We start from the raw sequence: 24,690 nt of genomic DNA on the forward strand, positions 1-24,690 counted from the left end.
AACCAAGCAAACGCCTCTCCGCTGGCAAACGATGAAAGTTTGAATGGCGCGGCCGCAGCACCAACTGCCGTAGAGTCCGCCATAGTACCAACGATGAAGGGGCGAGGGGGTGGGGGTGGAAGGCGGTGGGAGCGAGTCGACTTCCGGGGTCACCAATGTGACGGGCCGAGAGAGGATGTGAACTCAAAGGCAGATTGGAAACGACTGAGTTATATTATTATAGAACACTCTCCTTTATATACAAAACGGCAAGGCAACAGGACATGGCATGTTCGAGAGACAGACAAAGTTCAGAGGAAAACCGGAGACATGATCATTCAGGTTCTTTTTAGTGCGAGGGAAGAGCGCAGATACAAGCATAATATATACAATAGGAATTATGTACAATTGTGTGACACACGGTTGGTACACATAGGTGCCTTTCAAAATCATTGTGACAAACAGGCATGAATCTTATTATTTTAGTATATAACAATATTTCCAATATATTTCCAGAAAGTACTATGGTGATTGATTATTCAATATCATATACTCATATTCCAAACATATTTACATTACAGATTATATAATTCATTTTGGCATGTAGTCTGAACTACTTCCAAGTAAGTTTTATGCAAATGTATATGGACAAACTTCACGTTTATGTGTTTTTAATACCTAGAATGACGGATATCACATTATGTTTTGAAGAAAATTGTTAAAAAGGATGAAAGTGAAGTCTAGATTCACTATAAAGTAAAAACCACCACCAATCTCAATCTTTACTATCGATATTCTATTTTAATTGCTAAATCATAGAATGTGTACTTTATTTTCTTTTTTTTCTGTTGAAAAATTAATAGTTAGATAGCATTTGTTGGAATGTCTCTTTATACTCATATGTTTTATGTTATTGTGAATTTAAATCAGCTAAACTATTTCTTTGAAAGAGACAATTTTACACTAAATCTACTACTGTATATTTCAAATATCTCCTTATCTTAACAGTCACCAATACGTCGACCCCACATACGAAACAATGAAATCCATTTACGAACTATGTATTACAAAATGGAAAAGATACCAGAAAATATGAAGAAATATATGTATAGCTACCTTATCTGATCATGAATCCATCGAAGATGGCTAGCCACTGAGCTATATATGTTGAAAGGGTCGATACAAGGTTGATTTGAAGTTCCCCCAACACCGATCAGGCGAAGACGTCCCGAATTTGCATCGTCTTCGAGTAAAAGGGCATTTGTATGACTAATTACCTGTAGAAACCCTGCATTTCTTTATTTGTAAAAATGTAAGATAAAAAAAAAGTTATTATAAATTCATTGATTATTTTTCCAAGTTTCATGAGAGCATGGATATTTTACATGAAGTCTTTGACCTAATAAAATCCATTAATATTAATCAATACCTATGATAACAGTATTAGAATAGTAGCTAAAAGTATTTTCACTTTTTTAACTCCATTTGAATATAATATTCTAAAAAGCTACCATATATCATATCAATCATACCATTATCTCATATAACAGCAGATGTTCACCTATAAGCCTAGAATAGAATACCTCAAAGTGACCATTGTTGATCCCAAACGGTCAATAGAACTATTCAGTGAAATGCTGGTGAATGCCTGGAAATCAGTGTGCGGTAGGTAAAGTATAGAGGTAAAAGACAGTTAGAAGTAGTATGCAGATTGAACAAAGGTTGAAACACATCACATCCAAAACAAAATAGCGGCAGTGTAAAGAGAAAAACAAATCTATATTTTGGGGGGTTTGGGCAAGGACTGTAGATTAGAGGAAAAATACAGAAGTGATGCAATATCATCAGGTCCCCACCAGTCACCAAGTACTCACATATACAAAACCCTTTGCCTTACTTCTCTCCTGTCCCCTGTTCTTGGTAGATTATGTACAAGTTGTATTGCTGTTCACTACCAACTTAAACTGTGTTAAAGATTATATCTGTCGTGAAAATTTCACATCAAAAGTAATGAGAGATATGGGGGTTTGTCTTGTTTCAATTTTTCCTCTCCAATTTTACAGGTACCATATAATCTTTACCAACAAGAATTGTAAGCAAATTCTGTAGAAATTATATTCCTGAGAAGATTTAAACATGCTCATTGGAACAGTAGTCGAAAGTTAAACTATTTCCTCTTAGTGATATGCAAAGCTAATATGTTTACGTTTTTATTTTTGTTGAGATGGTAATCTTGATTTAAATTACTAGGATCAACGTGATATGATTAAATTAAGTTAGCCTTCCACTTGGTGTTTACAGATATTACCGACGAAATTTCTATGGCAGAAACTATTCAAAAGAGGACAGGATGAAAAACTCTTGAAGGAATAATATCGAACAGCAGCCTAAAGGCCATGTGCCATTTCAAAAAATATAACCCTCGAATTCTACATAGATGCAAGTAACAAAACTATGATAACTAGCTAACAAGTGGACTTTTACACTTTCTGATGAGTTAAGCACCTTCTGGACCATAAAAGTTGGCAATGAATTATCATCATCATCTATATCTTCTTTCCTGCTTATGCATCATCAACTAAGTATTAGTAATGACTATATCAGAGGAATCAAGTGAATGTCACTGGATGAAAATTAGGTATGTTCTAAATTGTCTTACTTGTGTAAATTCATTCATGTATCTTTCAGACTAAAAGAAAATTTATGAGAAGTCCCATGACAATTTTCATTTTTTTAATATGGTCAATGTAAATAGTATGTAAGCTTTAGATTAACTAGTTCTTGGCATTCATTGAAATCTATTGTCTAAACAATAAATTTCACATGAATAGATATATGTACATATATGTATCTGATTGTCATTTAATCAATTTTGAGCTAAATTTGTTTCCAACTGCATTAAGATATTTTAGTTTAATTTTGATCGAAATAATTTTTTGCTCATTCCTTGTCAAATTTATAACAACCTGTATTCCGAATACATATTAACAATTCTTTATAAGTAACGTTTAGCTGTTCATGATTGTTCTAAAAATTCTTTATCATATAGGTAGTAGGTTGGCCAGGGCACCAGCCGCCCGTTGAGATACTACCACTAGAGAGGTATTGGATCCTTTGACTGGCCAGACAGTAATGCATTGGATCCCTCTCTCTGGTCACGGCTTATTTTTTCTTTGCCTACACTTACACAGAATAGTTTGGCCTATTCTTTACATATTCTCGTCTTTCCTCATACACCTGACAACAATGAGATACTTAACACTTCTTCACCCAAGGGGTTAATTACTGTACTGCAATTTGTTCAGTGTACTTTCCTCTTGGTAAGGGTAGAAGAGACTCTTTAGTTGTGGTAAGCAGCTCTTCTAGGAGAAGGACACTCCAAAATTAAACCACTGTTCTCTTGTCTTGGGTAGTGCCATAGCCTCTATACCATGGTCTTCCACTGTCTTGGGTTGGAGTTCTCTTGCTTGAGGGTACACTCAGGCACACTATTCTATCTTATTTTTTTTTCTTTTTTTTTCTTCCTCTTGTTTTTTTGAATTGGTGTGTTGGGCAGGCTTAATAGAAGGGTCATGGATGCCTGGTGGTTTATCAAGAGGTTGTCTTTTCCTTTTTCTGGTTATTTTTCTTCTCAAAACCATCCTTACTGTCCTCCCTTCAGTTGAAGTGGCTATCCTGGAGGGTATTTAGCCTTGCATGGTGTATCGGCTCCTCCATGTTGACCAGTTTTTCCGACTTTTTACTATAGTCTATGGGTATCATCAATCACTTTGTTTATAATTCTGTAGGTATTGTTTTTGTTATAATTCTTGTTAATCTAGTTTTTAAGTATGATGTCTCTTTTTTATTTCTATTAATTCTTATTAGTCCCAGAGCTCGGAGGGTTTTATTCATGTTTTTGAGTGCAAAAGGTCTGTTAGTTGTTTTTATAGTAGAATTTTCTCAGGAATTCAAAAATCTATTTCTTACAAACACAGCGGTAGCCGTTTTTTCAGAAACTAACGTTAAAGATGGGTACCCCTTGTGAAAAAGAGCAATCTCCGTGGCGCCTTGCAATTCCATACATATTAATTCAAATGCACATTTCCCAAATTTAAATATATATAATTCCTCCAAATAATTATTTTATGTTAAGAATACCTCATTATGCTTCATTTGGTGTGAACAATGTGAGATTGTTTTGATTTTTGTTCTTTCAGATAAGCCTAGATGTCGCCAAAAGTTGTCGCGAACAGGTGAATGGTAATGGTGGTGATAATGGTGATGGTGATGTCGCATAAATATTATTTGTGCTTTCAGGTTATTAGTGTAGTGTAGAAAATGGCAAATAAGATCTCTTGTATTCTCCAAACCACTGGAAATGCATGGATGAGGTAAAGACATTTGATCCAGATTCATGGGAGAAAGTCAAACGTGCTGATGGTTCACGGCGAAAATTATTTAAAGATTCTAAGTACTTTTCAGTTAAGCTTCCTGACTATTATGGTGATACAGATGGGTATCACTCTCAATGTTATAAAAGTTTCACTGCTGTTCGTCAGACCATACCAGAGAATTTACATGCAAAGGCAAATACATCTGAAAAAACCTTACGATCCAGCATTGAACATAGCCCAGCATCTAGCACAGGGATTTTCCCAAAACTATGCTTGTTCTGTAACTGCAGTGAAAAGTCAGCAAGAAAAAACAAGCCAAAAGAAAGACTAGGCAACTGTGAAACCATTACGAGTGCCCAAGTATCCAAAATGCAGCACAGACACTGTGTGATGGACAGCTTTTGGCAAAAATTACTGGTATTGACCTCATCTCTAAAATAGGTCAAATATCACCACTCCAGCAGAAAATCTTACCTTCAACGGGCCCAGAGAGAACTGGTGACATCCAATCATGCATCCGAAAAATCACAAGCCCACAAGACTGCTTTCATTGAGCTAAAACAATACAGTGACAAAACATACATTGAAAACGAAGGTGCTGAACTGCTTACCTCAATACATGGCAGGTATATGTCAAGCTTGGAATCTGATGAATCAACATATTCTGCCCAGTCACTTTGCCCGAAAATATTGAACACTTATCCAACACTGAAGCAAACAAAGCAGAGCAATAAGTCTGGCACAATAATTTATAGTCGCACTCTCACACCAGATTCTGCAATACGTCTGGCAACAATTTATGAGCACAACATCAAGGAAGCAGAATTGTATATTCGTTCTCTTGTATTCAGTGCCAAGACCAAACAGAAAAACCTACCAGATCCACTGACTGCTGAAGTTCTAGCAGAAGATCAAACAGACACTCCTACATCGCATCTGACATTCTTTCAAATCCTCTTTGCAGGCTCTGACAATCCAACAGAGCATATCAAAAGGCAAGCACAGTCTTTGGCTAATGATGTTATGTTTTTCATATCCAGAGGAAGAATAAAACCAGCAAAACATATATGTCTTGGACTGGGCCTCAAAAGTTTAACTGGCAGCAGACGCTTCGTGGAGATATTGAATCATTTTGGGCACTGCATAGGTTACCATACAGCAGAATCACTGGAGACTGACCTGGCAACAAGCATAACTGACAGACAGCAAGCAACCCCAGATGGAATTCTACAGGAACCTGGGCTACGTGCCAGCTTAGCATGGGATAACTACGATGAAAATTGTGTGATGTTCTTCAGTAGTCATCAGAAGTTCGGACAGAATTGTGTTTATTTTGCTCCTGTATCACATTGCAAATCATACGAATGCCAGCAGCTTCACTATTTGGATGGACGCTGGCCTTAGCAGTAACAACACAAGGAGACACATTAACATCTCACATCTGGTGGATCATATGGATCGAGCCATGATTGATGCTTTACCAGCATTACATGCCTTCACTGGTTCAGACTACACCATCATTTATGAGCAAAGGAAAGTTGAAAGCCTTGCAGTTGATTATGAAGCATGACAGTTTTAAGGAAGCTTTTGCAAACCTTGGGGTTAATGCTGTAGTCACTCCTGAAGGTTTGGCTGCTATTGAAAAGTTCACTTGTGCATTGTATGGTTTGCCCAAACTCAACAGCATCAATGATGCTAGATTTGCTCTTTTCCAACGGAAGTATGCACCAAAGAGGAATGAAAATTCTTTAGAAAAAAATTCAAGGAATTAATCCTAGCAGCATGCCACCATGTCAGAAAGTCCTGCTCAATAAAATCCACAGAACCAACTATGTTGCTGCCATGTGGAAAAATGCCAAACGTCCTCAACCGTGCAAAACTCGAACCGAGGAACACGGATGGAAACTGGTCGGCAACTCATTTGTTATTGACTGGTTTAATGGAAACAAACTTCAACAGAGTGTGGTACGTCTTCTTAGTCATGATACAGAAGATGACATTATCATAGTTGTGACTGATAATCAAACTCAGTTTGACTCTAGTGATGAATCTGACATTGATGATGGACAGTAAACTTTGTGTCATCATGAAATGAATGATATGATTAGGATACATAGAGAACAGTTTGCTGCCAGCATGATAGCATTAGAATATATAGATACTACTATGCTAATGGGCCATGACCTTTGCATATTCAACTATTTCATTGCAACACCAAAAGTAATGCTATGTTGTAGTTTAAATTATCATTCACTTCTTGGTATAATTCAAAATGCAATTATTTGTTTGTGTACACATCTAATTCGCATTACAAACAATTGAAAGCTATGATATGTTAATGTTCAAAATAAACATACTTTGAGACATTAGAAAGAATAAGTCATTTCAATTGGCATTTCATTGGTAGAAAATCCAAAAAAGAGAAAATCACAAAATGCCACTTATTCACAATAACATTCCGTGACATCTTTGATAATCTGAAATTTAAAAAATAACAACAAAATAATCCTCATTAATTACATCAAATGAATCATAGAAAGGTATCGTTACCAAAAAATAAATATTGGAAGGCACTTTACACATTGACATTTGGGAAATGAACATTTAAATTGAAATGTATGCCATTGGGAGGCGCCATAGAGAAAGTTCATTTTCACAAGGGGTACCCATATTCGATGTGCATTTCTGAGAAAACAGCTACCGCTGTGTTTGTAAGAAATAGATTTTTGAATTCCTGAGAAAATTCTACTATAGAAACAACTAACAGACCTTTTGCACTCAAAAACATAAATAAAACCACCCGAGCTCTGGGACTATATGTTGTCTGGAGACATTGAGCGAAATCCGGGACCAGTACGTCCTAGATTTCGACAATGTCGTCTTCTGCATTGCAATATTCGTGGTCTTCATGCAAATATCCAAGACCTTACAGTTGCGTCCAGACAGTATGATATTCTTTTGTGCTCAGAAACTTTGGTTTCTAATATGAGGCACTCATCTAAGCTCCTTATAACTGGTTTTAAGAAGCCAATAATGTTGAAACGTGATGCCATCCCTAGGGCCAGGGGAATGGCGGTGTATATTAGGACCGAGTACCCTGCATCTCATAAGTCCTGCTATCAATGTGGATGTCATGAGATTCAGGTAATAAAAGTTTGTGGCAGGCATAACAACTTTTATTTGTGTTCGATCTACCGGAATCCAGACATAGATGATTTTATCTTCGATTGTCTTCTTACCATTATGGCTAAGATACAAGAAGATGATAGAAAGGCTTCTTTTGTCTTTGTTGGTGATTTTAATGCTCACCATAGGGAGTGGTTAAGTTCTATCTCTCCTACCGATCGCCATGGCTTAAGAGCTTTAGACTTTGCCTCTGAATCAGGCTGTGAGCAAATCATAAATGAAGCTACTCACAGGTCTGGTAATTGCTTGGACCTCGTATACACTGACTCCCCTGGCGTTATAACTAGTAAGGTTGGTTCTCCAGTCGGGACATCTGATCATGCCTTGATTTCATTACTAGTGAAGACTGAGCAGCCTGTCCCTGATATATCATATTCTTGTAAAATTTATATGAAATCTCCAGCAGACTGGAATGGGATTTTACATGATCTTTTGTGCTTGAATTGGTCACAATTATATAATAGTGTAGATCCTGTTGTCCCTTTGAATGAGAATCTAGTTAACATAATTGATAGGCGTATCCCTTCTCGTGTGCTAAGGTACAGAGTGAAGGACAAACCGTGGTTCAATGATGATTGTAGACGTGCTTATTTGGAGAAACAGGAGGCCTATCATCTTTGGAAGGGTAACAGATCAGATTTGACCTGGAACAACTATACTCTACTTCGAGCTTTTGCTCAGAGAGTTTATGCCTCAACTGAAAAGGAGTACAATTTAACCATAATAGAAACACTTTCTGGTACAACTCAGGAACATAAATGGTGGTCTACCTTTAAATCTGCACTCTTTGGTGTAGATGCAACAGTTCCTCCTTTACTTAAACCAGATGGCTCAGTCACTCATTGTCCAAAGGAAAAGGTAACCCTTTTGGCTGATGTTTTTGACAGTGAACAGAGTAATGAAAAACTGGAACTTCCTCATTCCTGTTTTCCTGAGGCTAAACTAACTAGTTTAGCTTTTCGATCTCGTGAGATTAAAGCTCTGTTGGTGGACCTTGATGCTTATGGAGGTGTAGACACAAATGGTATTTTTCCTTTGTTTTTTATAAAGACAGCAGATTTCTTAGCTCCAAAGTTATCTGTTATTTTGCGCAAGTTAGCAAGAAGGGGAGCTTTTAGCACTAGTTGGAGAATTGGTAATGTTACTCCTCTATGTAAATGAGTTTGTGGTAGCTCAAATCCCACTGATTACTGCCCAATTTCCATAACTCCCATATTATCTAAAGTTTTTGAACGTCTTCTGGCAAAACGTCTTAATAGGTTTGCTGAAGGTAATCATCTACTCCCTAGTTTGCAATTTGGTTTTTGTAAAGGCCTTGGAGCATGTGATGCCCTTCTCACAATCTCCAATGCTGTACAGAAATCCCTTGATTGTGGTTGGGAAGTTCGTATGATTGGCCTTGATTTTAGTGCTGCCTTTGACCGTGTTAATCATGAGGCCCTTGTTTCCAAACTAAAACAGTTGGGAGTGGGTGGGTCGTTTCTTAGCATTATTATTGATTTTTTTAGTAATAGATCTCAAAGAGTTGTTGTTGATGGGCACCATAGTGATTATAGGAATGTGATATCTGGTGTTCCACAGGGTAGTGTTCTTGGCCCATTACTTTTCATACTATATACACATGACATGTGGTTTGGCCTAGAAAACAAGCTTGTTGCATATGCAGATGATGCTACTCTCTTTACATCAATTCCATCCCCTGAATGTAGATCTAGGGTTGGTGAATCCCTTAATAGAGATTTAGCTAAAATTAGTGCATGGTGCAAATTATGGGGTATGAAGTTGAATCCTAACAAAACTCAAAGTATGATTGTAAGTAGGTCATGGACGGTGGCTCCTCAACATCCGGATCTCAGTATTGAAAATGTTTCTTTAAATATATATGACTCTTTCAAAATTTTAGGTGTGATTCTCGACAGTAAATTTACTTTTGAGAAACACTTAAGGTCTGTGTCTTCTTCAATTGCACAAAAAATAGGCTTATTGAGAAAGTCTTTCAAGATTTTCGGTGATCAATCTATTCTGAAGAAGTGTTTTAATTCTTTCATTCTACCTTGTTTTGAGTATTGTTCTCCTGTCTGGTCTTCAGCTGCTGATTCTCATCTTAATTTGTTGGACAGAAACTTACGGTCTATTAAATTTCTTATTCCTGATCTAGATATTAATCTTTGGCACCGTCGTTCAATTAGTTCATTATGCATGTTGCATAAGATTTTTCATAACTCTGACCATCCTTTACATTCAGATCTCCCTGGACAATTCTATCCTGTTCGTAATACTAGGCAGGCAGTTAATTCTAATAGCCAGGCCTTCTCCATCACGAGGCTCAATACTATGCAGTACTCTAGAAGTTTTATTCCAGCTGTTACCAAGTTGTGGAATGATCTTCCTAATCGGGTGGTTGAATCAGTAGAACTTCAAAAGTTCAAAGTTGGAGCAAATGCTTTTTTGTTGACCAGGCGGACATGAGTCTTTTTATAGTTTATTTATGACATATTTGTTTTTGATATTGTTAATAGTTTATATATGACATGTTTGTTTTGACGTTGTTACTTATTTTAGAATGATTTTTTGTTAATTTGTTCTCTTCATTTATTTATTTCCTTATTTCCTTTCCTCACTGGGCTATTTTTCCCTGTTGGAGCCCCTGGGCTTATAGCATCTTGCTTTTCCAACTAGGGTTGTAGCTTGGATAGTAATAATAATAATAATAATATCTTATCAAAAGTTTTGCTTGTTGTTCCTTCCCACAACCAGTGCTGAGGCCCATGGGAATGTCCTTTTAGTACATCATCAGACCTATAGTATATGTGAAATGAAGTCCCTGATTGCTTTTTTTATTAAATTGTACTTTCTACTAACTCTTAATTTTATTCAGACACAAATTTTGACAGGATTGCTGGAATTTGACGCTTGATTGAAATGCCTGTGTGCCAGAGGGTGTTTAACAGCTTAGCGTAAGGAATAATGGATAATTACATTATAAGATCTTGCGAAAACAGAAGTTAGGCTAATAGTTATTGTTGTATAGACTATTTACTATGAACTCTCTTTACAAAAGACCTACAGTAATGGTAACTGAAGATTTCAAAAGATATTTATATCAATATTCATTAAAAATATTTGTAACTGGGATTCCAGACTTGCACATTTGTGTCTGAAATACAACCAACAGTTTAAATCAGATAAAAGTAGAATAAATAAAAAAAAAAACTCGAAATAAAACAGGGGTGCAGAGACGAATGAAATTTCCTCTACCTGACGCAATAAGAATCTTTTAAGTAATAAAAAATAACCTAAAAAGATGTGCCAGCTATATATGCTCAGAATACCCATCTCTTACCTACAATTTACAAATTATTTAAGGAGGGTGGATGTAAATACATATTATTTCATACTGTTTTACCTTCAAGATGATTGTACATGTAAACTGGTCAGTTCATTTACGGGGAGCATAGATTTTAAATATAGATCAGAGAATACTAACATTATGGGACTAAGATATGCTTTTTAAAGGTTTAAAAGCTTTAAAGAGTGCTCATGAATGGCAGAGGCAAGGGACAGTGACATTACCCTATCAAGCAGAACAATTCCCTAGAGACTGACCATACATATATATGATCAGATCCCAAGCCCCCTCTCCACTCAAGCTAGGACCAAGGAGGGCCAGGCAATGGCTGCTGATTACTCAGCAGATAGACCTAGAGGTTCCCCCAAACACCACCACCTGCTCCCCCCCCCCCCCCCCCCTGTCCTTAGCTCACAAGGATGGTCAGGTTGCAGCTACCAAAAACAACTAATGAATTTGAGTGGGACTCGAACCCCAGTCTGGCGTTCACTAGTCAGGGACGTTACCACATCAGCCACCACAACCCTATATGACTATGTGTTTTCAGCATCTGTACAGTATATCATGAAATTCTGTATTTATTATGATACAACTGCTACCATCCTTGCTTGCTTATAAATTTTGGAAACATAGTTGTATGCTTATCTATTTTGGCATCATAGACTACTTTCTTGCCTTGCACTTAGATTGAGCAGTAACACATTCCAAAGAGACATCACACACGCCTTCAGCACACTTTTTATTTAGGAATGAACAGATTGTTCCTGTTCTCAATAACACTAAATTTCTCATACTGTGAAAGGAGAATATCATGGTTGTAGAGGTTCAGCTATAGCAGATGAAACAACACTGCAACAAACCGGGGCAGGACTTTTCTATCCATCTCCAAGCCAGGCTGGACTGTGCAGCTTCCAGGTGAAATGTCAGTATATATCCCTAGTTGACTATAGTCAAATTATGGTCAGGTAAGCTCTCATACCGGGACTTGAAGATGATGATATTGGATTAAACACATCTTCCTGGATATGACCTTAGAGGATGTGTTAATGTATGCAAAAGCCAGTCAACTTTTGCAGGGGTGCACAGTTGTAACCACAAGTGTCATCAGCTCTCACAAACATCAAGAGAAATTAAATAACTGCACACCAGCAATCCTTAGATGATTTTCTTTTCAAAAGTGCCACCCAAGAACTCCGTACCCAAGTCTCTTCACAGAGCCCCCAGTGAACGATCCTGATACAAACACACTCACCAACAAAGTAACTCTCAACAACACCTAAGTGAAAGTGCTCCAATAGAATGCCTGCAGACTCAGAAACAAGTCTGCCTTCATTTAATAACAAAACCCCCTTTTCCTGCAGGAGACATTATCAAGTGAGAATTCACCCTTCTCATTTGGAGGATAAAAAGTGTATACCACGTATCCAACACCAACAACTAGAGGATTAACTACTCTCATCAAAAATAGTATCCCCTCAAAAAGAGTAAAAACCATCGACTGTGGGGCAAAAACAGAGATACTCAGTGTTCAGGTGTCTCTGCTGGCCACAACCCTCACAGTCCACAATGTCTGCAAATCTCCAAACAAAAGCATCAATGCAGAGGGGCTCTTTGCTGCCGCCTCTGAGGATGATACAATCATTGCAGGCGATTTCAATGCCCATCATCTGTTTATGAACTCAATATTGGCAACAAACCAGACAGGCCGACTTCTGCAAGCCCTTCAGTATGAATATCCAGATGTAACATTACTCAACAATGTGTCAGAAGCAACTCATCTAAGGGGAAGTTGCTTAGACTTCACATTCCTGTCAAGCACCATACAAAGAGGTGCTAACAGGCGACTTTATCCTGTCTTGATAAGTGATCACATTGCAATAGAAATTGACCTCGATCTTGAGAAAACCCCCCCCCCCCCAACTTTGCAAACTGGGTAAGATTCGAGCAATCCATGATGGAGTAGGCTGGTGAATATTTAAAGAACCCTTACAAGGACATCTGCATTTTATCACTAGAATTCATCAAACAGCTCAATGCTACCGCCAGTATATCTATGCCTCAGAAATAGCATTCAGGAACAAAGCCTGGTACGATAACAGCCGCCTCAAAGAGATGAATACAAGGATCAACCGAACCAGAAAACTCTTCAGAACACACAGAACTGACGAACTTTATGCTCTAAACAGTTGTTACAAGTAACACTGGAAGTAAAAATAGACAAATGGTACTCATGGTGTCATGAAATCTATAGCAACACATTTCTAGCAAATACAGTATATGGGGCTGGTTTAACATGATCTCTGAGAAAATAAAACACCCAGAGTCACCCTCTCAGACCAATTAGCAGAAGCAAATAGAATTGCAAAAAACTTTGCTGACTGGGCAAAAATCTCAAATCTTCCTCTGCAAAACATAAATAGACAGAGAACTCTACTGCCAATCAGGATATACATTGTTGAAGCAGGTTGCAACATGACAGATGACACCAACAACCCTTTTAAAATGAAAAAAACTCAACATAGCTCTTGCTAAAAGCAGAAGAGACACTGCCCCTAGAGCCGACCTAATCACTTACCGTATGCTAAGGAATATGAGAAGTCCCGCGAAATTGTTGTATTTGCACTTAATCAACAGAACACAGACCGAAAGACTCCGACCAATAACATGGAACTAACAAGACACGAAACCCATCCCAAAACCCAAAGAACCAAACATCTATCGACCCATAGCTTTAATTAGCTGCACCGAGAAAGTCACTGAACGAATGGTACTCAGCAAACAACAATGGAGGCCCATTACATCCTCGCCTTTATGACTAGAGAGAATGCATAGGCACTCAAGAATGAATAGCCGATGTTCTTACAGCAATCAACAACGAAAAAATCCTTTGTCATCTTTCTTGACCTCGAGAAAGCCTTTGAGCTAACCAGCTCCCCAGCAATTCTCTTCACACTCGTAGACAAATGAGTAAAAGGACACCTGCTGGCATGGAGTAGGAATTACATCCAGAACCAATAAGCCAGAGTCACTTTTCAGGGAAAAACCTCCGAATTCATCCCCCTGGAAAATGGAACTCCTCAGGGGGCATACTAAGCCATATCTATTCAACTTAGTTATGGAGAATCTTGCTGCTCTAGATCTCCCAAATGGAATAGAGATCTTCAAATATGCTGATGACATATGCGTTATCTACTCATAGAAAGCACACTACCCAGAAGGCACTTAATATGATCCAGGCCAAATGCAAAGACCTAGGCCAACAAGACCAAAGCAATGGCCATCAAATACCAGGAAGTTCCTCCAAACTTTCCCCTCATGGGCGAACCAATTGAATGGGTAAAAATATTTATGTATCTAAGAGTAATCATCAGCAAGCAAAACTCTATCACCTGCCAACAAACTAACCCACCTCAGTGAGAAACCAAAAAGTTTGTCTCTCAGCCATGAAACGAATGACCTCCCTCAAACAAAGAGTATCAAACAGCCTCTTAAGACTAGTTTACATTCAACCAATTTGATCCTACACCAGCTATGCAGTACCCACACTCACCTCACTGACCGAAACTCCAAAGTTGTACAAAACAACGGTATGAGACTCATCAGCGGCTCTCCAATGTGGACCAGACTCTACTTGTTAAGAGCTGAAACTAATCTAATTTCTCTTTCAGCAAGAATCGACATCAACAACTGAAGCATCACATTCAAGTCAATCAAAGCATAAGAGCCTGCCCTCTAAACAACAAACTCAAAAGACTCCTCCACTTAGCAGAGGAGACTGATTCTCTAAAGACAAGTACAAAGGGACTGCTGGATACACTTAGAAGAATGCAAATGCAGAATGAAGCCTTTAAGATGAAGGGGCAATAAAAGCACAATGGCTACATCACTCCTGCCCGTGGTCACCAGACCACTTTCAGTTCAACTTCACCATCCTGCCATGCACGCCAGAAACTTACAGCATCAGCCGAAAATGCAATCAACAGCACCTCCACCCTTAACATCTACTACACTGATGGAATAATTGACCGAGAAATCCCTGCAGCAGAACATCGTTTTTCCATCAGGCTACAGAGAAAATTGGAAGCTTTCCAACAATGCCTCCATGCTTCAAACCGAGCTAGTGGTGATTGCCAAAACCCTAGAACACTCGGCTAGTCTACCTGGAGGAAATGCAACAATCCACACAGATTCAAGAGGAGCCATTCTGTACAACAATCCACATAGATTCAAGAGGAGCCATTCTGGCTCTCTGCAACAATCAACCCACAGAAAACATCTACCTAATCACAGCAATATACTATTTAGCCTTAGCTCACCAAAGCAACAGCAGGCAGATCATCCTGAATTGGATTCCAAGTCACACTGGAATCACTGGCAATGACGACGCCGATCACCTGGCCAAGTCTGCCCTGATGTATGAGATAATCAATATCACACTTCAATCTTCATTGAAAATCGTCAAGAATCAAATGACAGCCTTTTGCAACATGCAAAGGACAAAGGAAGTAAAGTGAGCCTTTCTTGATGGCTCTAGATCAGCCAAATGGTACATCGAAGCAACTAACCTAATCCTGCATCCTCTTGCAAAAAATATCCCCCGCTAAGTTACAGTTACTATTTTCAGACCGTAACAGAGATATCTGTGCAACTGGCAAATCATAATCGTCAACGACGAGGACCCAACAGCCCAACAGAGACCGGAAAGAATGTGCAACAAATGTCAGCAACTGACAGATGAACCTCTGCAATATTACCTGTTGTATTCTCCAGAAACAAGCCTAATAAGACAGAATTTCAAAACTAACATTCCTGTAACTGCGACAGCAATCGTAAAATACATTATTGCTAATGTTGATATATTCTCAGCCTTTAATTATGTAACACATAATTAAAATTCTATTTTTATTTCTTATTTTAGTATTTTCAGGTACAAGAATTTTTATTCCACCCTTCTCTACCAATCATATCCGCTAACCATTTTTTCTTTTTCAGCTGTCTCCTACTCAAGCTGAAATTTCACAATATTGCTCATCCTAAAAACTTAAGTTTAAACTACTAAGGAAGGTTTTTACTCCTTCTATGCCAATATCTCTAACTTAACTTTTCCAGCCCATTTCCGACCCCTTCTACTCATCGGGACTTACTACTATATCTTTTTCTCTCCAGCTGAACAACAGGAGCCAGTGGGTTCTTTTGGGGAGGATGCCTTCTCCCCTCCATCACCTTTTCTAAAAATAAGAAAAGCCAATTGACAATGAATAAAAGTGGCTGATTATCTTTGTCCCACATCCTATCCCAAACCACCTACAAATAAAAGTTGCAGATTATCCCATATCCCAAATCACCTATAAACCTAAAATCATAACCAAACACCTACGGGCTGCAAGTGTGTAAGAGCACGTGCCTGGCTATAATGTGCAGGCAATCTGAAACAACAACAAGGAATCCTCCTCTGGGTTCATTCTGGCAAGACAGAAGCACACAAAGAAAGGCACGGCATACAACCACATGTGCTCAAATTGCGGAGACCTGCATCATCGTAAGCATGCTTCACGACCACAACATTGGCAGAGCACTAGTTTACCAACTCAGCCACTGCCAAAAATCTAATGCCACTGTCATCTTTAACATCTTACGCACCCCTGAGAGACATTCCAGCATAAGCTATGCACATATTGCTCAAATGACACATCTAAAAGGACGTCTGGGAGAAACAAACATTCTCCTCAAAGCCCTTCATCAATATCTATCTAGGTTGTTCCATCTAATGCCCACACCCTATGCCTTACCACCTCATTCACTGCTGCTAATCAATTTTAGTGCTGTCTTTGAACGTGTTAATCATGAGGCCCTTGTTTTCAAATCAAACAGTTTGGAGTGGATGGGTCGTTTCTTAGCATCATATTTGAACTTCTAAGTAATAGATCGCAAAGAGTTGTTGTTGGTGGGCACCATGGTGAGTATAGGAATGTGATATCTAGTGTTCCTCAGAGTAGTGTTCTTGGCCCGTTACTTTTCATACTATTTACATATGGTATGTTGTTTGGCCATGAAAACAAGCTTGTTGCATATGCAGATAATGCTACACTCTTTGCATTCATTCCATCTCCTGAATGTAGATTTGGGGTTGTTGAATCCCTTAATAGAGATCTAGCTTAAATTAGTGCACGGTGCAAGTTATTGGCTTGAAGTTGAATCCTAATTCTCCTGGATCCCCAGGGGCCCGCAGACCTTAGTTTGGAAACCATTGCTAGTGTACTGGATCTCGCATGTGTCTTTTGTATAGCTCATAATGCACATGCCCTCAATAGATTCCACCACCAACTTTTACCAATGGCCTCCCATCTTTCCAGTCAGAGAAGAAATCCCGGCATAAATAAACTTACCACTTGAACTCTGCAAGACTTGCACCTTCAATGAATCTGAGCACCGAGTACTTCCCATGATATCAGGCCCACCAATGGAATACATGGTGATCCCAATACTTAGCTGACTCCCTACCATACACGGATCCCTGTTTCTACAGATTAGCAAGAAACAGTCAAAGTAGGTCTCGACAGAGACACATAACTCAGAATTACTGAGCCAGTCCCCATTGGACCACAAATCCCTAACCCTTATTGTCCGCTTCTCTGCATGGTCATCGAACATTATCTCAGTTTACCTCATATTCATTTTCAGTCCTACATTTCGGCTTTCTCTATTCAAATCTTCTATCATCTTTTGCAATTCCTTCCATGATTTACTAAATTGAACTAATTCATTTATAAATCTTAAGTTATTAAGGTATTTCCCATTAATTCTAATTCCTACAGTTTCCCAAGGTAAATTATCAAAAACTTTTAGGCACGCTGTGAATAATTTAGGAGAGATAGGGTCTCCTTTTCTAACTTCATTTCTCACTAGGAATTTATGTAGTTATAGATATTGTTAAGCGTTCTAACATAAGTAGAGTAGCATCTATTCCTCGTTTTTGAAGGGCTTTAATTACTGCAAAATTTTTTGACAAAATGAAAAGTTTTTGTCTTTAAAGGCCACTAATATAGTGGTTTATAATCACTTGATTTTCCCACATATATTATATATATATATATATATATATATATATATATCTATATATATAATATATATATATTATATATATATATATATTTATATATATATATATATATATATATATATATATATATATATATATATATATATATATATATATATATATATATATATATATATATATATATATATATATATATATGTGTGTGTGTGTGTGTGTGTGTGTGTGTGTGTGTCTGATAGTGAAGTTGTGGATCATGCAGCTACACGAAGAAAATCATGGATATCAAATGATACTTTGGATAGTATAGAAAGAAGACAAAAACAAAAATTGATTGTTGAAAGTTTTCAAGGAAGTAATAAAAATAACAAGATAGAGCATGCTAAGCATTCCAGTATTGATAGTGAGATTAAAAGAAAAACCAGGAATGACTAGAGAGAATATTTAGAAAAGAAAGCTATGAATTCAGGAAGTGGCTATAGTGTAGGAATTGCTCATAGAATTATTAATGAAATCTCTACGGGAGCAAATAAGAAGAATTATATACCCATCAAAAAGAGAAATGGATCTGTTATAACAAAAGATGAAGTAAGGCAAAATTGGATGAAACACTTCAGTGAGGTCATGAATAGAAGATATGAAGGGCATAATTTGATTGATATACCTGAAGCTGAAGCAGATATTGATGTTCCCATGTTTGAATTCAGTGTGTTTGAAGTCGAAGCTATCATTAAAAAACTCAAACGATGGAAAACCCCTGGATACGATGCCATAACTTCTGAGATGATATTATTCAGAATTAAAATGACTACCAGAATATTTATAAGATTATTTTGGAGAATGTGGCATGAAGAAGCAAAGCCTGGTGGATGGGAGTTGGAGGTGTTGGTGAAAATGGCCAATAAAAAAAAAGATCTGACTGATTGCAATAATTACAGAGGCATCAAACTTGCGTCAGTTGCCATGAAAATATATAGTATGCTCATTTTAAAGGGGCTAGAGAGAAAATTGATGAAAAGCTAAGAGATGAACAAGCAGGATTCAGAAAAGGTAAAGGTTACACTGACTAAATTTTCATCTTGAGACATGTTGTACAGCAATACATAGAATATAGAAATCCCCCTTTGAAGGCATTTGTGGACTATGAAAAAGCCTTTGATAATGTGCACCGGCAATTTTGTGGAGAGTCCTGCGTTATTGTGGAATTCCTCTTAAATATGTGAATTTAATCAAGTCGGTTCATGAGCAAAGCAAGTGCAAAGTTAATTTTAATGGAGTCCTATCGAATAAATTTCCAGTGAACAGCAGAGTACTCCAAGGGAATGTGTTGTCACCTATGTTGATTATCTTCCTCATGGATTTTGTAATGCGTAGAACAGTCGGAGATGGTGGAGAAGGATTGAACTGGATTGTTCACAAGAAGTTAGAGGGATGATGATGCTGTCCTTATTAGCAGAACACCACAGGATTTACAATGCTTGCTTACCAGAATGCATGAGATATCACATGAGGTTGGGCTCAGGATGAATAGAAGAAAGACAGACATGATGAGAAAGGAGTATGCAATGGAAGATAAAATTTCATTGGAAGGAGAAAGGATTAATGAGGTAGAATCATTTAAGTATTTAAGAACTATGATCTCCAATACATGGTCTTTAGAATTAGAGTTTAATTAAAGATTGAAAAATATAAATCATATATACAATGGCTAGGTAATGTAAAATCTAGAAATCAAATCGCCTGAAATTACATGTAAAAATCATATTATACATCAGTTTAATGAGATCGGTATCACTATATGGACATGAGTCATGGTATGACAATGAGAGAATCTCCAATAGATTTGAGAACAAATTCCTCAGAAGGATATTGGAAGTTAAATGGCAGGAAAGGATTAGAAATGGAACTAGAAGAGATTACTCAAGTGCTATATGTGAAAGAAATCATGATGGGGGTTAGATGGAGATGGTTTAAGTATGTTTTTCGCACTTCCCAAAGAGGGATTAGTTCACCAAGCGTTCAGCTGAGCTCTACAAGGCACTAAAAGAGTTGAAAGATTCAGGCTGACATGGATGAGGTCTATTAAGATTGAAGTAAGAGATAATGAATGAGGAAGTATTAAATTAAAAGCTCAAGATAGAGACGATTGGCGAAATCTAACCGAGGCCCTTTGCCTCAATAGGCGTAGTAGGTGATGATGATAAAACCTAAAATTCGTTAAAGATTTACCAATAAAATTAGTACTAAAAAATAAATAATAACTATAACAAATTGTAAGTAAGAACATAGTAGTCTTAGAAATCTGATATCTGTAGATAAAATCGTGAAAAAAAAAAATATGATTTTGTTGTTACTACAATCATTGATGTCCGATGCCAGAAAATCGCATCTAAGAAGCGGTTTAGGGAGCCTCCATGTCCACCTGTTGAGTCATCAACAGTCATTACCTGGCCCTCCCTGGTCCTAGCTTGGGTGGAGAAGGGGCTTGGGTGCTGGTCATATGATAAATTGTCAGTCTCTCGGGCATTGTCCTGCTTGCTGGGGCAATGTCACTGTCCCTTCCCTCTGTCATTCATGAGAGGCCTTTAAACCTTTCCTCGTAAATTTCTTTTCTGGGGAGGCCCCCTCGGACCACCCCCGTCAGAGCCTTTTTCAAACTTTAGTAAATCCCCATTACCCTCCCACAGAAAAAAAGAAAAAAAAACGCGCCTACGGCCCTGGGACTCGCAGTCATACATACACTTGACATGGTGTGTCTCTTTGTTTTCAGCTGCTCAGATCCTTTCTTGGCCATTGACAACAGATTTCTGCTTAAACTCTGAGGTGACCAGTCTCTAAACAACATTCCTAGTCCTCGTTTCTGCAATCTTAATAAGAAATCCTTGCGGCATTATTTCTGCAATGTCCAAATACCTTGTGTGGGCAATATTTTGGAGACTACATTACATGTATTAAGTAAAAAACCGATGCTGGTTTCAGTACTGTCAACCAGCGTTATAATTGACGTGCAAATGATTTAAGACTGTGCAGAGTTAAATGATTCAAAGTATGCTAAAGTAAGTGTCTGACTGCTTAATTCAGTACAATACATACTATCTAGTTTATGAAAGTAGTATCAGGCATATTACCTCTGGAGCTGGCATCTTGTTCATGCGACGAGAAAAGTCAACTCTTACCATTAACACAATGAACTTTATTTTAATCATTAATCACGAAAGATAAAACTAATAAAAATGTTCCTGTCAAATAAGTCAAAAGTCAAAAACAACTTTGCAGAGCATATCCACACAGAGAAAATGTTGATCTGGATTCATTCTAGGCATAACTGCTTTCAAGTGGAACAAAATAACAATTGAAAAAGGGTAATTTGAAATGTCACTTTGAAAGAGGAGAAATTAAATTTGTTCAATCCCAAGTTCAGCAAATTTTCAAGTAATTTATTACCCAATTAAAAAGGGAGAATAAATAGATATCATTGTTATGCCTACTGCGTTCATCCATAGGGAAGAATATTGCAAGAAATATTTCACCCTGTGAGTAAATAGAGAAGACTGATCTTCAACAACGTTGCAGAGACAAATCTCATGGGTATTTCTTGAAACTACTTTATGCAACCTCCATAAAACAATCTCAACAGGGCAAAATAACTTCTTAATACACAATTCGTATATAATGGTCAGTAACATTATTTAAAGCAATTTACAAAATTAATAGAAAAATAGGCTGTTAGAACCATCAAATACTATTTTTAATGAACGAGATCGAGATTTTAAGCAAACAAGTCCTTACTCATTTCCTGGCAGGAAATAGCTTGGAGAATGTGAGCCATCAAACCAGCATTTGTACAAAAAATAAGTTAATCTTCTTGGGTTGCTGATTTATCATAGGTTGGGAGGATTATGCAAGAGGAGACTGTATCTATGATATGGCTGATGATTAGTCTTATCACACTCTGGGCTGAACACCGAATCAGGCACAGTTCTCTTGGTAGTATTAGCTGCATTCTTTTTTTTTTTTTTTTTTTTTTTTTTTTTTTTTTTTTTTTTTTTTTTTTTTTTTTTTAATTAAATCCAGTGTGACCTGAGTTGTTTCTTGATTGGCTGATGCTTATACCGAGGGAGATATGTATCCGTTAGTACAGGATGTTGTCTTGCTCTTCTTCCATTATCAAATCACCATTGCCGTAATTTAGTTGTAGGGGGTGTATAGTGTCATTAGCTGGTCAGCAGGAGAAATATTTCATATGTAATGCTCAGTGTGAGTTTCTACTGCTAGATAAATAGAGCTTCATACATCCAAAGGCATTCCCTTTAGGGGATGGTGCTGCAAGTAATTTTTTTTTATTATTATTATTGATGATGTTTTTCCTTGTTATTTCTGCTGAGCATGAACCTTGCTGACACCCTGCTCAACGTCATAGGACACACATTTAAAGAGACTCTTGGTCGTCAAACCAACGTAAATACCGGGGTACCCATGGACATGACGTGTAAACCAGTAGAAGACATTGGTTCTTTTCAGGTTGCCCCACATACGAGGGGCAAGGTTATCTTTTATAATGAGATTTTTATTTTGCTGTCTGGTAATATACAGCTAAATTCAAGGTCTTTTGTGAATCCATGGTAGAAGTATTACTTTTTAAAATGTTTCTCAAAGATTTTTTCATACTTTTGATGTAGCTCATTCATTTTTCCTTTAAAATATAAGTCAATCTTTGTCGGGGTTGCTTCTTGCTCAGCATCATCAAATCAATTATTTGGCCCTTTTTCACTCCTTTTTTTTTTTCATTTCTTCACCAAGTGTTGAATTACTTTATCTAGTTCCTCGTGGTTGACTTTTGAGGAGGAACAATAAAAAATAGCCCTTTTCACAGAGGCTTTAATTTTGACAGATTTATAGCAAGTGGGCCACCCACTATTCCCATATAAACAGAAGCTAAAGTTTGTGAGGTTAGTATTTACGGAGGTATTGAAGCCCAAGACAGTAGCCTCCACCAAGACACTGAGGAAACGAAGACGGCCTTCGTTGATGTGTTCCAACGTGAAATGCTAGCACTAGCAACACTCCTCGACGGTATGTTTGTTCCCAGACTTCCTGCTCAAACCTTTTCAAATTGTCAATTTATTATCGTGGTCCTCCCAACATTTATAAATCGACAAAACTAAAAACATTTTCTGAGGTTGTTATCCACCAGACCTTATTTCCAAGCTACCAATACAAAACCCATCGCATGAACGTGAAAGATCGTACATTCTTTTGTAAGTGGATTTACTACATGACTGATTTGGATACAGCACCTTCTCAAAATAAACTGATTCCAATGCCTTGAGATAATTTCGTCAAAATTTTTTAGATTAGATTTTGTTAAATAGCCACAAAAAAAAAAATGCGTTACAAGGAAACCCCCTCCCGTCGGTAATTATCAAAAGTCTATACTTCATTAATGAGTAGCGAAGGTAAGAGACCTAGGGGTTTTACTATTAATGTGAAGATATTAGTTACCCCCACAGGAACATTGCCCCTTTTCTTATTTCAGTACTTTATAACAAAGCATAATCTTATCTAATCCAGTTGATTACATACTATGCATGAACAAATTTTATTTTGTAAAAGTTTACTTACCTTTCTCAAAACATTTGTCAGATCAGTAGGGGAAAATTGTAGTATCATTTAAAGGACAAATAAATCCATTACGTTCAATAATTATCTAACAATTTGTTGGATTTACTTCAAAAAACCTTACGATCACATTTTCTTTTATGTTTTATTACTTCTTAATTTTCTTTCTTTAAAGCCTCTGATGGAATTGTTCAGTAACGATTCAAAATCGCAATGAAGCGAATCAAAATGATGATTTATTTTCGTTTATATCTCATTTTCCTCAGGTTGATGACATTGCTACTGAGCGAAACTTGGAATCGGACAAGAATTTTCTAATTGTGTGAAAGAAAATCTTATGCAGTTGAACAGACAAATATCAAGAAATATATTGCATAATTTTATTTGATTTGTGGAATTTGAGGAGTATGGCCTGATATCAGCAATTGCTAAATTATAGCCAGGTAAAACACTTACGCATGCTTTGTGACCCGTAGTACAGATGTCTATCATATCCTTTTTCTTAGAAAAAGGAAGACCATTTGAGGTATCACACGTTGAGTCGATTCCTGAAATTCCTCTGACAGTTTTTAGAAAGGCCTCTCTTCTCGTAGATAATGCATCACCTGTATATAAAGAAATATTTGTAAAATCTGTTATCACAAATTATTTCATGAGAGCTTATACTACCAAAACACAGTAATATTTGTTAACCTGCTCAGCGATATATATATATATATATATATATATATATATATATATATATATATATATATATATATATATATATATATATATATATATATATATATATATATATATATATATATATATATATATATATATATATATGTATATGTATATGTATATATATATATATATATATATATATATATATATATATATATATATATATATATATATATAAATATATATATACATGTATACCACAATGGCATATATTACCGAGTTCTACCTTGGGAATATATGTACATTGTAATTCTTTACGGTAATAGCTTCTGGCTGGGCAAAGATTCGAACCACTGTCTCTCAGCCGAAACCATGCCTGCGAGGACTCTACTAACTGAGCTATCAAGAGAGCTGGTAGAGTACTTGCAGACATGGTTTCGGCTGGGAGACAGGGG

At 37.1% G+C, this 24,690-nt stretch overlaps 1 protein-coding gene across 2 annotated transcripts in view; it reads right to left on the reverse strand.

Moving 5' to 3' along the window:
• LOC137644889 (uncharacterized) overlaps window positions 1-24,690 on the reverse strand; it is a 128,993-nt gene that overhangs the window by 50,003 nt on the left and 54,300 nt on the right. For both annotated transcript variants that reach the window (XM_068377771.1, XM_068377770.1), the window contains 2 exons: window positions 24,023-24,171; window positions 1,096-1,256 (listed from right to left, as the gene is read on the reverse strand). In XM_068377771.1, the coding sequence (XP_068233872.1) occupies window positions 1,096-1,256; window positions 24,023-24,171 (310 nt within the window). The remainder of the gene's footprint in view (window positions 1-1,095; window positions 1,257-24,022; window positions 24,172-24,690) is intronic.

The sequence above is a fragment of the Palaemon carinicauda genome, chromosome 8, assembly GCF_036898095.1.
Source record: "Palaemon carinicauda isolate YSFRI2023 chromosome 8, ASM3689809v2, whole genome shotgun sequence".
NCBI lineage: Eukaryota > Metazoa > Arthropoda > Malacostraca > Decapoda > Palaemonidae > Palaemon > Palaemon carinicauda.